At 36.1% G+C, this 15,398-nt stretch overlaps 1 protein-coding gene across 1 annotated transcript in view; it reads right to left on the bottom strand.

The window, feature by feature from the left end:
- The window catches only part of LOC109715388, a 45,380-nt gene that overhangs the window by 5,745 nt on the left and 24,237 nt on the right, over window positions 1-15,398 (bottom strand). The window contains exons 8-11 of the mRNA XM_020240364.1: window positions 10,660-10,742; window positions 9,205-9,283; window positions 8,423-9,125; window positions 5,185-5,743 (exon numbers count right to left, since the gene is read on the bottom strand). Coding sequence (XP_020095953.1) covers window positions 5,185-5,743; window positions 8,423-9,125; window positions 9,205-9,283; window positions 10,660-10,742 — 1,424 coding nt within the window. The remainder of the gene's footprint in view (window positions 1-5,184; window positions 5,744-8,422; window positions 9,126-9,204; window positions 9,284-10,659; window positions 10,743-15,398) is intronic.

Below are 15,398 nucleotides of genomic sequence, written 5' to 3'. Positions count from 1 at the left end.
CTCCGTGCTACCAAGTTGTTTTCGATGATGCGGCTTCCAAATCGACGATTGGCTCCGTTAGACTTGATCTGCACTATTGAAAGTAATTGGAAACAACTTTAGACTTGATTGGCTTCGTTAGACTTGATCGACGATGTGGTGTGTTTGTGAGTTTAACAGTGTAAAACAATCCAAATCCGATGAAAATTTTATAGAAAATTCTTTTCACTATTTAGAGTAAGATCAGTATATCTGATCTTGAATTTAAATGTTTTATCATCATTTTTTATGAGATTTTTATTTTTAGCCGTTCAATTTTAGACTATTTGTTTGATAGGTAACTGATATCGAAAAATTATGAAATTTAGTTTCTAAATACTTTTAATAGTGTAGATCAAGTCTAACAGAGTCGATCGTCGATTTGGAAGCCGCATTATTGAAAACAACTTGGTAGCACGGAGGCCTCCGTGCTACCGATAGTATAGCAGCCGGACTCGTATATATGTACATATGTATATATGTATATATAGAGTTGAGCTGGATGCTATCAGTAGCAATGGGCTCCGTTACGTTCGATTTGTTTTTGATGATAAAGCTTCCAAATCAACGATCAGCATCGTTGAACATGATCTAGACCATTTAAACCATCTGAAAAATTAAATTTCATGCTTTTCCGATATTGTTCTCGTGTCCATCAAGTAGACACAAAGGAACGGCTGAAAATAAATATCCTTTAAAAAGTGATCATAGAGGTCTTGTAATCAAGATCAAAAGTATAGATCTAGTTTTAAATAATGTTAAGAATTTTTTAACCAAACTTCAAGTGATTTAGATATCTTTACGCCGTTAAATAGGAAAACGCCTAATATCGACCATTAAAATCACAAATTTTGAAACCATTCCATCATTAGGTGAATGATATCAAAAAGATTTGAAATTTGATTTCAAAATACTTTAAGTGGTATAAATCATGTCCAACGGTACCGATCGTCGATTTGGAGGCTCCATCATCGAAAACAAATTGGTAGCAACGAAGCCCGTTTGCTATTGATAACATTTCAGCTCAAATCTATATATATATATATATATATATATATATATATATATATAGAGAGAGAGAGAGAGAGAGAGAGAGAGAGAGCGCGCTAGGCTTGTGTGCTTTTAGAAGCACGATGGTTTTTGTGCTATCAAGTCATTTTCTATACAGAAACTTCCGAATAGACGATCAACTCTGTTAAACTTGATATAGAGAATTTGAAGTATCTATAATATAGATTTTGTAATTTTTTAATATCATTCACCTAGTGATCAAAGAGGCCCAAAATCAACAATTTCAATAGTTGTAGTGAGCTATTTGCAACGTTAACTGTGTAGAAATATCCAAAGAACGTAAAATTTTGATAGAAAATTTTTATACTTATAAAAACAAGATCAATATATTTGATCTAAAATTTTAGTGTCATATCATTTCTTATGAGATTTTATTTTCAACCCTTGATTCTGAGCCCTTTCGATCACTAGATAAATGATATCGAAAAAATCACAAAATTTATTTTCTGGATACTTCCAATATTTTAGCTCAAGTCTAACGGAACCGATCATCGATTTGAAAGTCCCAGCATCGAAAACAACTTGATAGCACGAAAGCCATCGTGCTTCAAAAGGCACACAAGCTAGACTCTCTCTATCTCTCTCTATATATATACATATAGTCGGGTTACTATACTTTTATGACTATGAAGGCCTTCATACTCATAAGTCATTTATTATGATAGAGCCTCCAAATCGACGATCCATACCATCAAACATGATCTAGAGCATTTGCAACTTCTAGAAAACAAATTTATAAGTTTTCAAAATTATAATAAAGTCAGTCAAGTAGGTATAAAAGGAAAAATCAAAATCAAACGACCTCCAAAAAATAGAGGACTTGATTCTTCACTTTAATATCGAAGTTATTGATCTTTATCTAGATAGTGAATGAAATTTTTTATCAAAAATTTAACCGATTCCGATTTTTTTACTGTTACACTAGCAAGCATCCCATAGCAGCCGTTAAAAAAATTAATTTTGAGATCTTTTGATCGTAAGGTAAATAATGTCGAAAAATTGTGAAATTTGATTTTTTTTAAGTTTAAAATGCTCTAAATCATGTTTAATAATATGGATCATCGATTTGGAAGCTCTATTATTACGACTTTGAGAATGAAGGCGAGTACATAAGAGTATACTAGCCGGACTCTGTATATATATATATTCTTCGATTTCTTCCGGAAGCAGATGATTATTCATTTGCTTCTCACATTCTTGGTCAGAGAAAAAAGAACGAATTGATCTTGTAGGATTCCCAAGAAATTCTTCGATTTCTTCCGGAACTCTACTGCGGGGAGGTCCTATATATAGAGAGAGAGAGAGAGAGATGAGCCAAAATGCTATTGGTAGCAAACGAGCTCCGTTGCTACCTATTTGTTTTCGATGATAGAGCTTTCAAATCGATGATTGACACCATAGAACATGATCTAGACTATTTAAAGTGTTTAGAAATCAAATTTCATGTAATTTCAACACTATTGACCTAATGATCAAAGGGTTGCAAAATTTATAATTTTAACGATCGATATGGGTTCATTTGCTCGTTTAACGACATAAAAGAATAGAAATCAATTGAATTTTTTTTAGAAAATTCTTCATACCAAGGATTAAAGTATCGGTCCGTGCAGTATCGTACCGTGCCCCTAAATAAGGGGCACTGTACAACCTCTTTACCGCAGGGAGTAGAATACCGCAATACATATCGCGGTACCCCGCGATACTTTCAATTGGGCACGCAGGTGCCACGATACGTACCGCGCGTGCCCACTACATCTTAATATTTGTTATTATTTTTTCCTGTTTTTTGTAGTACGTGAGTTTCTCTCTCTTTTGTTTTTTTGGTTCTTTTTGCTTCTGTATAAACTTCCCCTTATCATTTGATTTACAGATAAAATCTATTTTAATATATTAAGCTAATCTAAAATCTGATCAAATTTAAAATAACTTATCTAATCTAGGTAATAGAATCTAATTATGGACTTAGAATCTAATCTAATGATAAGGGGAAGTTTATACAGAAGCAAAAAGAACCAAAAAAACAAAAGAGAGAGAAACTCACGTACTACAAAAAACAGGAAAAAATAATAACAAANTCTAGGTAATAGAATATAATTATGGACTTAGAATCTAATCTAATGTACTGTACATTTAAAGCATCAGATCCAATATCTAATCTAAACTAATCTTTTCTAATCTAGAATCATGTAGCCTAATCTAGTTTAATCTAATTCAGAAGCCTAGATTACATTAAACCAGTTTAAATATAAATATTATGATTTAAAATTAGATATGATTTAGGTGATTTTATATTTCCTAAACTTACCTAATCTAGATTACTTACTCTAATCTAATATAATGTCTAACTTAATCTGATATAGAATTACTAAATTTGTACTTATATTAACCTAATCCGATATCTCATATAATAATTTAATCTAATCTAGAATTACCTAACCTAAGGTAATATAATCTAGAATTGGCTAGATTAGATTAAATTATTTTAAAAATAAATATTTTTTATTTACTGGTTGGCTTTGATTTTGTTCTTTCTAGATTATCCAAATTACTCTAATCTACTATGCATAAAATCTAATTTAGAAATACCTGATCTAATCATATAAGCTAATCTACTCTAAATTTTAACTAATCTAGCTATATTTAAATAATTTAACATAGAATTAGCCAAGAATATATCAAGTAATTTTATCAAATACAGCTGTAAAATTAAAGCTCATTATTTAATTTTGATTAGCAAATTGGTAAATCTAATATGAGATAATTATTACTCTAAACTTCTAAAATAACATCATAAGACCCTATTGGAACAAAAAAAATTTTAAAATTGGTCCGTGCCGATGCGTGCCATTAGGAGGCCACGTACGCTCGCCATGTGTCGGCACGGAACCATGCCCGTCCTTACCGTGCCAGCTACCTATTGGCACGCCTCCGTGCCACAACACTTTAATCCTTCAAACTATATAAAACAAGATCTACACATTGGATCTTGAATACAAATTTTATATCATGATTTTTGAAGGATATTTATTTCCAGCCGTTCATTTTGCATTCACTTGATGTACAATAGAGCAATATCGGAAAAGTACGAAATTTGGTTTCTAAACACTTCAAATGGTCTAGATCATGTCAACAGTGTCAATCGTCAATTTGGAAGCTCTATCATTGAAAACAAATCGTTAGCAATGGACCCCATTTGCTACCGATAATATTCTAGCCCAAGTCTCTCTCTCTCTCTCTCGCTTTCTCTCTCTCTGTTTGTGTGTGTGTGCGTGCGTATAGCTTGAATCCATATTCCATCTAAATCCGGTTTCAATCCTATTAATTTTGATCGAATATGGTTACAAAATTCAGCATCCATTTAATATCCATAACTGGATTTATATCCACATGTAAAACATGGATGCAAATGAGAGTATTCTGACAAGAAACTATGCTCAATCTATTTCACTCCCAATTGCTAACAAATATATAGTTAAACAGATGAAAATGCATGCTCATCTAGTTTTCTTGCTACAATTTTCTGCAAAGGATTTCTACAGCAAAAGTTCTGAAATGCAAAAATATTAATAATTTACTACCGAAACAATTAGCTTAAGCATAATTATTATGGTTTTCTACATACATACCCCCGAAAAGGTGCAAAATCACATAAATACTCTAGGTAATTTGATTTTTGCATGTGTTCCCTTGAAAACCTTATTTATGTGCATGCCCTTGTGGGTATCTCTAGTCTCTACAAAAACCTGGCATATAAACAAGGTTTTTAAGGAAATGCTTGCAAATACTAACTTTGCAGGAGTATTTACACAATCCCACATATTTGCAGGGTAAATGATCAAAGGAGGTGGTTTAGATGGAAGGACTAAATGAAGAGTGATGCAGATGGCTACAAACCTACAAGTGGCAAACACATGTCAGCTCTTGGTGATAGATGTCAAAAGAAAAACATTACATATAAACATGTAGCAAAATAGGATTCAGCTTTCAAGAAAGGCTAGATAAGTAGCCTAGTAACCGGAAATTGCAACAAAGATAACATGCTTTCCAAGTTACAAATCATGGTTAAAAAAAACAATAAATGAGACGAAAACTCACCAAGAGTTGCCTGAGACTTTGTGGACTTCAATTCTCTTTCCTATAGCATCTTTGCCAAGCTTCTTCAATATCCACAGAGCATCAATGTCCTCATTCATGGATTCATCTGAATTCAGTTGTTCATAGTTCTCATCCACCGGTGTGCTAACTTTTTCTATAAATGGCCTCTTTCTTTTTGATCTTGGCCCCTTAATAGGATTCTTCTCTTCAACTACTCCTGAAGCCCAAGAACTTTGCTGTTCAATATATGGATTCTTGAACTTCAGCTTCAACAATGGCCTGGTATCCTTGGATGGTTTGAAACCTGATGAAGAATCAGCAGCTTCATTGATTTCCCTCTTTACAGTGCTTGCTGTACCCATCGATTGATTTATAGGCAAACCTTCACCACTTCTTAATGTGGTTTCACCCCTGTTTTGCATGGTAGAGTCTGCTCTTGTGCTAGTCTCTCTTGTTAGATGACTTCTAAACGAGGTAGGATGTTTAGACCTAGCAACATCTGCAATTTTCTCCTGGTTCTCTAATATTTTGCTAGTCTTTTTTGTAACATCTTCTTTATCTGCATATATCGAACTACTTAGTTTAGTGGAATTTCAAGTTTGTCCGATTTTGTCAAATTGTCATATTTCTCCTATACTAGAAAACATGGGGACCACAGCACTAATAATAAGGGAGAAATGTACCAAAGAATAACTATTTGGAGGAGGAAAATAAGACTACTTCAGAAGATAGGCATTTCCATAAAGTATTATAACGACTGCAACCACAAGTTGTAACCATTGAAAGATAAGCATTAAATACAACCTTTCATTTTTGATTGTCTCTCTTCATCATTCAGTGGTTACAACCAAGATAAGGAGATGGTCTTTGAAAACAGCATATTGTACACAATTCTTTTACCGCATTTCGAGAAAAAAAAAAAAAAGAAAAAATAGAAACCAAGTAAAATGATATGCAAAAGCATTTTATACTGTCTTATTTTGGCTTTGTTTCTACTTCCACTCTCAGTTGTAGTTAATTCTAACATCGTGGTTGGCAATTCAGAAATTTCTAGAGCTTCTAAAGTAGCAGGGAGCAGAAATGCGAGTTTGAGACCCAAAAACGAATCTCCACTTTGGAGCTTCTGATTATGCTACAAACAGAAGTTGCAGCCAGGGAAGTTAATATGGTGCTTCTCATAATAGCACTTCTCACATAGCACTGTATAAAACAATTTACACCCCAGAGCAAGGCCAAATAGGCCTCAGCTATAGAAAACAGAAAAGGAAAAGAAGAATCAAAGTTCCTTTGGTTTCACTAACCGACTTGATTTTGAAACAAGATAAGCTATTTCAAAACCCTTTGAGACAAAGATTGTGTCACTAGAGATGATAAATGTTGTTGATAGTTAAGATGACCTGGCACTCACAAACATTAGTACGATGTGTTGGAGAATTCATATGGCATGTCCAAGAGCAGAAAATCATTATGTAGTCTCTTTCATGTTGAGGTTGATATCAAGGATGGTTGGTTGATATCAAGGATGGTAGGCTGAAATCAAGCGCATTATGTAGCTTACTCCTATATTCAACAGAAAATTGCCGGCGAAATTGTATTCCAACTAGAGATTGGACAAAGAGAAGGGGGACACAGAATAAGAAAAATAAATAGAAGAATTAAAAAAAAGTGGACTAGAGATGTACGTCATCAGAAATGAGGATTTATTTAATAATATACAAACCACTAGTTTAAAGATCTTAATCTGTATCTACCAAATGATACAGAAATGAATGTTCCTAATTTTAAAGTAGAATAATCAGAGCTGTGCTGGTGCTGGGACATCTATTTAGATGTGTTTGACTCAAAATGAAACTCCATTTATAATTGTAAAACATATAAAATTATTAACTTCCCTCGGTGCGGATGATTTGATAGTTTCAATGGAGAACTGTGCTGTTCACAGCCAGCAAATCATATACCTAAATACTGAAATCAATGATTTACACTTTACAGGGCACCTAATCTTCTGCTTATCCATTACAAATCTAAATTCCAGTAATCTTGATGGGCCTATAGCATAAACAACAAGGAATCTTGCTATTCCATCATTAAGAAAATGTTTATTTAGTGACTACTTGAATTATAAGGGGAATGGCTTGAAAGACTCTAATTTTGGGCCTGCTCAGCCTAGATGGAAAGAAAATAAGCAGACACAACATCTAACCCACCACAGAGCGTAGAAGAGAAGCAGCAGGCGTGCTTGCTTATTAATAGCAGAGCGAAATCACAATGGACACTGCAATAGACTTTGTGAATCCCAAAGAACACTGGACGCTACAATATATTTAGTGAACCCTACAGAACACCTTGAAACTAGGTGGACATTGATTCCCAGATTGGCACAAGCCAGGCCAAACAAGCTCACAGGAGTAAATTGTGCGGATTATTTATTCAGATGCTCCATCAAAAGGCTTTTCCACGAGGAAAACCTAATTGAACAAGCAAATTTAAACTTCTAGAATTACAAATAGATCATCTTAAATGCTACTCCAAGGGCAAGATTGTTACAGTATGCAAAATATTACATTGATAACTCAAAAGGTATAGTGTACCTGCAACTCACAAAATCTTAGTTTTCACTATTAAAATCCAAAACCTGATTAGGACAGATAGTTTCCAATCAAAACCATTACAGGTATGGAGACTGGTTCAGTTTCAGTATTGCTTGGTTTTGTAAATAGATGGGCAGTCAGGTCCATTTTAAATTTAATAGGTTCCACCAGAAAAGCTCAAAGTTTCATGGGACATCTAGATATGCGATAATTCAGGCTTTAAGAAGTATTTGCATGGTTAGATGTGCAATTCCATGAGACTCTGCTATAATTTTTCAAAGTACAAGAAGCTAGAAAGATCTTATATAATTCTTGCAATCCAAAGGAAATAGTACAAAATGATCAAGTATAAAATAAAAGATAATTTTTCATTACTTTCTTGAACCATTACTTGGCACAATCCGCCTAGGGCTTGTATGGCATTGCTTCTACCTTCCAACATCTGTTAGTACAATATTTAGCATAAAAAAGTTCATATCGCTGTTCCCTTCCATCATTATAAGTCATCACTAATTGCTTAATCTACAGACTCATATAAGACTATTAGGTGCAGGTACTTCTAATCCAACAGAACATTTACCAACTATATACAGAAATTAGAAGGAAAAAGGTCTATGAAAAATGCCTCTACATGATAACATACATACCATCAAAAGAAGTAAATTCCAAGTCTCTGTGACAGCTTGAATTCTCAGATTTTGGGGAGCTTGATGCATTTTTGCTTTTGGTACCTATATGTATGACTAACTTTGTTCCTTTCGTTGTCTCACACTTGCTTGAATTTTTACCAGCACTTACTTTGCTACCCTTTAGCACCTTTGCGGACTTCTTATCTATAACTTCCTTGAACCCATGATTATTAATACTTTGTGGTTGATCACCAATGGATTTCCCTCCATCATCACCCATAGAAGATGAAAGAGGCTCCTGTCTGTGACTTCTGAACGGCGCATCATTGAAGTTTTGATCTCCAAAGCCTCTGTCTAATGACCTCACCACATCCAGTTTTTCTATACTTTGATATGTTTCTTTAACTTTATTGACAGATTGAACCTCAGAAACCTTCTTTATAATGTTCTTACTTGATTTCTTGGAGAGAGGTGAACGATCCTCTTTGCATTTCTTAGATAGATTATCAATAAAACCTTTGACAGAAAACTTAAGCGACTTTTCTTTCTCATTCTTCACAATAAGTGGGCCACTTTCTTCATCATCTGAGTAGGGGCAAATGGAAAATATTTCTTCCTGCATGGGCAATCCAGCTGCAGCCCTCAAGCTACCAATTAAGGCACGGTCAGCTCTGTCTCTCCTCCTCCAAAGTTCCTGAACAGCATCGTCAATGTCCTTAACCTGGCCACAGTAGTTCATTTAGTAATATCAGAAATAGGCCACAAATAATTGGCCACAAATTTAGAACAAAAGACAACACCTTGTAACAGTCACCCCGACATACTGGACATTTGTATTTCAAATGTCTATCTGCTTCGAACTGTCGATATTTTTCATCACTGCAAGGCATGTCATTGGAAGATGAAGATAACAAAGTTTAGTGGAAAAGGATATTGTAGAGAACAGCCACAATGAATGCAGAATTAGAGCTTGACATATTCGATAAGCATAGTAACAAAAGAGACATAAATATATCGGATGCCGGTAATTGTCATCGCTGCAAGGCATGCCATAGGAAGACAAAGATAATGAAGTTTTTTAGAAAAAGGATATTGTAGAGAACAGCTATAGTGCATAATTAAAACTCAAAACATCCGATGAGTATGGTAACAAAAGAGACGTGAAAATATCAAGACTGTCATGTAACTTGTTTGTCAAAGAAATCAGTCTAACTTAACGTGGGTTGCTTGGTAAATAAATTGTTCAATTCTCATGGGCCCTCAACCAACCTAAACAATATTTTGAAAAGTATAGCAGCCAACCTGAACCAAAATGCATAACACAACCAATTATTGTAATCTTGCAGTAATGAAAGGATAGACCTCTTCCTATCACAATAATATAATGTTCAAAGCCATTTGGAATCTAGTCAAGTATTATAGACTGGATAAAATTTTTAATAAATCAACAACTCGACCGAAAAAAGAACACAGGCTCAGAATTTTGGTCTTGGTGCCTTGGCCTTAGTCTAGCTAATCGGGACAATTTTAACATTCAAAACAATGTGATCTGTAGAGTTAATTTAGAAGTTGGCCTTAGTCTAGCTAATCGGGACAATTTTAACATTCAAAACAATGTGATCTGTAGAGTTAATTTAGAAGTGCAGCTAACTTGATACATGTATTTTGGGGGTTGGAGGAAGGGGGCGTTGAGAGATCTGTGTTTGTATAGAGACGTACAAGCACGCAGACATCTCAAAAAAAATTTATTAAAAGATAAAGTAAAATATCATTTGGAATTTCACATAAATTATACATTCACTGTAAGTTCTACTAGTGACTGTTGAAGATATAGGATAAAACACAGCTCTCTGATAGCTTAAAACTTTTAGAGGAAAACGATTGTTTCACATAGTACCAGAGCAAAAGGTCCCAATTAAATATGGTATCACAGCAAGAGGCCTTAAGTTCGAATCCCAGAAGGCCCCTAGTCTCATTTATGTCCATGTTTTAAGCTTATCAAAAAATCTCGAGCCTACACGTGAGTAAAAGTGTTAAAGATAAAATATAAAATATTGTTCTCTGATGGCTTAAAACTTTTAGAGACAAACAGTTGTTACACATAATTTAACAGTGACTATAAGAAAAAAAATGCTAATTTGTTGAAATTATCAAGAATTTCACATGGTTATATATTTGCTCCTAAAGAAACACAGAGAAGAAAACCAAACAAAAAAGCTAATTTCAACCCAATAAATAATTAAATTCATGTAGACCTGATGCCATCACACATGCAATGCACCCATTGTTGGCAAGTGTCACAGCAGACCATGGGTGTCATCTCAGAATCTCTATAGACCTGCAAATAAGATAAATCGAAATCACAAAGTTTAGATACGTCCATTAAAGATGGTGACCAACCTAGTATTTACAAGATGACGAGGAAACTAAATCAGTTAAATGACTAAATCAGAAAGAACGCATAAGAGAAATTGTAAAGTTCTATGTGTCTTCACAATGAAAGTTTAGACTTTAGAGTTAAGTCAAAAGGTTGTTACCTGTATGTCTAAGTTGCAACAAGCATATTGGCCTCAAAAATTATGCATTTGATCCTTCTACCTTTCTTGACTGAGCTTGTTGTATGGTAGTATAGTACTATTATAATTTGTGAATCTCCCGGTAATATTCAATTATTAGACATAATAAGTCTGCTTGCTTAAACAAGTAGAACTTCCCTAATATGTCTCTAATGTGCTCCATAAATTAAAAAAAAACAAAATATATTTTATTTTGTTACTTTACGAAATTGAAAAATTCCATACGTTGAGGGATTAGTTTTTGAATTTTGAATAATTGTTAGCTAAGAGAGATAATCTCGCCCTTTAACACTCTGTTTGGTTCAGGGTCAAGAGGAGGGATAACCCCTTATCCCCTTCCCTTATCCTCACCCTTTAATCCCAAACACAAATTTTAGGGGTGGGGTTTATTAACCCCACCCCTATCGGGTTATCCTATCGGGTTATCCCAGGATAACCCGATAGGGGTGGGGTTAACAAACCCCCCCCCTAAAATTTGTGTTTGGGATTAAAGGGTGAGGATAAGGGAAGGGGATAAGGGGTTATCCCTCCTCTTGCCCGAAATAGGACTTAGCCCATCCAAAAAACCCTGCGTAGCTACTGTTCACTACCTCTGCATCTCTTCTTCTTCCCCCGAAAACCTCAACCACCCTCCTCGTCGCCGCTGGTCGTAAGGGCTTCACCGGACAATTTTCTTCGTCCTCCTTGGCCCTCGCTTCAGCTAAACCCACAGTATCCGGATCTAGCAGATCTGGGTAGATCTGTGCCAGCCTTCACCTGCGAAGTTTTCTCCTATGATTTGGGGGTTTCCTTTTGGTCTCGATTTAGGGTTTTTCCTCCATTTCCATCGCAGTCGGGGAGACTTCGTGCTGCCACTCTTTTTGGTCTTCGACTCAGATCTAGCCGACTGTGGTAAGAGCCTTCACCCCCACAGTTTGTTCCCGCTCCTTGCTTCGGCCGAACCCTATTTTGGGGGTTTCTCTTGGTCTCGCCTGTTTTTCTTCGTGGCTTCTCCGTGATCGCTGGGGAGGCTTCGTGCGGCCACTCGTCGGCATTCATCTCGGTCCTTTTGCTGGTTAATTGCCCTGTGCTTTGTTGGCCGAGGTTGCCCGAGGTTGCCCTGTGCTTCTTGATATTTTGTCGCAGTTCATCTCGGTCCTTTTGCTGTTTAGTTGCCCTCGTTGGCCAAGGTTGCACGAGGTTGCCCTGTGCTTCTTGATATTTTGTCACAGTCCGGCCACTCGTCCGCTGCGTGCTACCTCCACCGTCACCAAGTGGCGAGGATCTCCGTGCTTGGCTGTGGCCACCTCTGAGCTTGGTCTTTTTGCTATAATCAGGTTTGATATCCGTGGCTACATTTTACCTACCTTCTCTATTTATCCAATGCTGCTGAAACAAAAGAATATCTTTGCATGCTGGTGGCGATAATGAAGCTGATGAATATTGGTCTTACTGATCATACTTGAGACTATTTGGTTTCATGTTGAATATTAGTATCATATTTATGATTGATTTCGTGTTATGTTAGGCACTTTAATTGCAAGGTGGCAAGTGTAAAATTTTCTATGAAATTGCCTACTAATGTGTTGCTCTCAGATGTCATGATCAAGATATGTACAAAACTGAGGGAAAGAAATAATGGTTGAAAAATCATGGTTCGACAATGATGACGGTTTCCAATTTCCATTAGATGGATGGCATAGATTGCTAAATCTGTGCAACCCCATGTTAGTTGGAAACCACTTGAGCCATTTGTGGGAACGAACCACCTAAGCCATATGTGGTAAAACATTGATTTCCACATAGGAGACCGCTATTTAATGAAATATCTATTTCGTGCATGCTTCTATTTAGCCTTTCTGCACTATACTTGTTAGTAGAAAAATTTTTTGCATTACCTCATTTTGCATTGCTATTGCATGTAAATGACCTCATTTCGCATTGCTATTGCATGTAAATGCCATGTTATTGTGTAGGCCATGCTATTGCATGTAAATGCCATGTAAATACTATTGCATGTAAATTCCATGTAAACTTATTGTTTAGGCCATGCTATTGCATTAGCTCTATTTCGCATTGACTTTACCTGGCCATTGCAATTGCATGTAAATGCTATTGTGTATTTAACTCAATCTCATGCACCCTTCATGCACTCGTTAATTATTTAACTACAAATACGTCCCTTCAAGAAATTTTCTAAGTCCTTTCAGAAGCAAGGGGGGTTGCCGGAGAACTCACCTAATGAAATACAACATAATGATGCTAGAGTCGGTATTCGAAACGAAACAAGGACAAGAAGCCCAAATTGGAGCAACACTTTGGATGCAAATTTGTTAGGACTAATGAAAGATGAACATAAGTTTGGTAATTATGTAAATGGGACGTTCACTCCCGTAGCGTGGGCTAGGATGGTAACTGATTTCAACAGTATGAACAATCTTAACCTCACTAAAGAGCAAATGAAAAATCGACTGAAAGTTTTAAAAAAAACTATCATGCTTTACCATTGTCTTGCCAATAAGAGCAGATGGGGATGAGATTATGAACGCAACATTCCCACACCAGGTGACCCAAGTATCTGGGATGCTGTAATAGCGATAAAGTTTAAATACTTTGCGTTAATTTGTTTAGGCGCCTAATTCTTATGATAGTATTAAATTGTTAATATCCTTTGTTCAGGAGAATCCGACATACGCCTGGTGTAGGGATAAACCATTTCCCGCCTATCAGAGCATTGAGTTCCTTACTGAAAAGACCACTACTATAGGAAGATATGGATTTACCACTGGTTTGGCGACTCCTAGTACGATTGAAAGCTCATCCGCATCATCCCTTGGTGAGGACAACATTGTTGCTGGCATTAGAATGTCAACATGTAATCTCTCACCCAGTCCATTTGAAGCAGGGTCATCAAGATGCGTCATAAATGCGAATGATGGAGGCACTAATACCTTACGCTCTCCGAGCCCTCCCGGGATGCGCATAACCGGCGTAAATACTGCTAGTGGTTCAGGCAATAGCTCTGCTGGCAAAGGAGCTCGATCTCCACAACCCACCAATACTCAACGCAAGCATGCATCTACGTCTTGTGGACGGAAGAAGAAAAGTGATCTCAGGGGTTCGGCGATGGCCTAGATAGTCGAACTCGGAAAGCAAAAACTTTAACTTGTGCGGCAACTATGTCACACCGAGATGAGCACTCGCCTTAATATCCTATCGATTAAGGCATGCATGCAAAGAGTTTACGGGATGCCAGGGTTAAGTAATGAACAAATCTTGGCAACCAGTGATGATTTGAAGGAAAATAAGAATCGCCAACTTTTCATGACTATGAATGACAAGTTAGCATTAATGTGGGTTAAGCATCAACTTACACAACAAAATTTGTTGTATAAGCAGAATATCAGATCTTTCCAGTGCTGTAGACCAACGACGTAATGGTAGTCAACGTTTGTCAGTTCCTGAGCTGTATTACTTGTGTTTAGGGTTTATGTTGTTTGTTGCTTGCGATTATGTTTTCACTAGTATTATCTTTGCATACATGCTTGATGTTTCGAACAATGTTGTAATGCTGGTTGATGTTTCTTACTTCGGACTATAAATGTTGGTGTGATATGTAATAAACCAATGTAGTATTCCTGGTCGACGTGTATTACTTTGAGTTATGTTTTCCCTGTAGTTGTCATTACATGTATGACTGCATTTATATTGTTTGTCAAACTGATGATCTATGTTTGTCCCCTATAGATTAAGTATTACTACAGCTATCTGTTTGTGTGTACTCAAGTATTTTTGGCAATGTATTGATGTGCACTCAAGTATTTGTCCTTGATGACAGTTGGATTCTGAAAGACAGTAATAGACAACTCAGTATATCAATCAGTATTTTCGTCCGCAATCATAGCCAACGTTATGGCAATATTAGATGAAGATGATGAATCTTGGGAGCATTTAATAACACTTGAGCAAGAAAATCAGACATTTGCAAATACAGTCCCCAGACAAAGATGTCGAACTCGACCCTTTCCTGGACATCAGATGTTGTGTGATATTTTGCATGGTCATCATGAACGATGCTACCATCACTTTCGTATGAGTGCTACTACAGTTATTGCACTCCGCGATGAGTTAGTTGGGAAGGGGTTAATAAGTAGCACAAGAAAGCTGACGAACAGTTAACCATATTTCTATTTGGCGTAGGCCATGGCATGGCAAATCGGATTCTTGCGGAAACATTCCAACATTCAGGAGAAACAATTAGTAGACATTTTAACAACGTTGTACGTGGCATTGTGAGGCTGAAAGATGAGTACATAATGTTGCCGTCAAGTAATGTTGTCGTACATCCAAGGATTTGAGATATTCCAAATTTTCATCCTTTCAAGGTAAGCATGTACGCTTATATATATAATACATTGGATTATAAATGATTTATTACT

This window comes from Ananas comosus, linkage group 9 (assembly GCF_001540865.1).
Source record: "Ananas comosus cultivar F153 linkage group 9, ASM154086v1, whole genome shotgun sequence".
Taxonomy (NCBI): domain Eukaryota; kingdom Viridiplantae; phylum Streptophyta; class Magnoliopsida; order Poales; family Bromeliaceae; genus Ananas; species Ananas comosus.
Note: the sequence above shows the minus strand (reverse complement) of the source record. Positions and strands in the feature narration are given on the sequence as shown.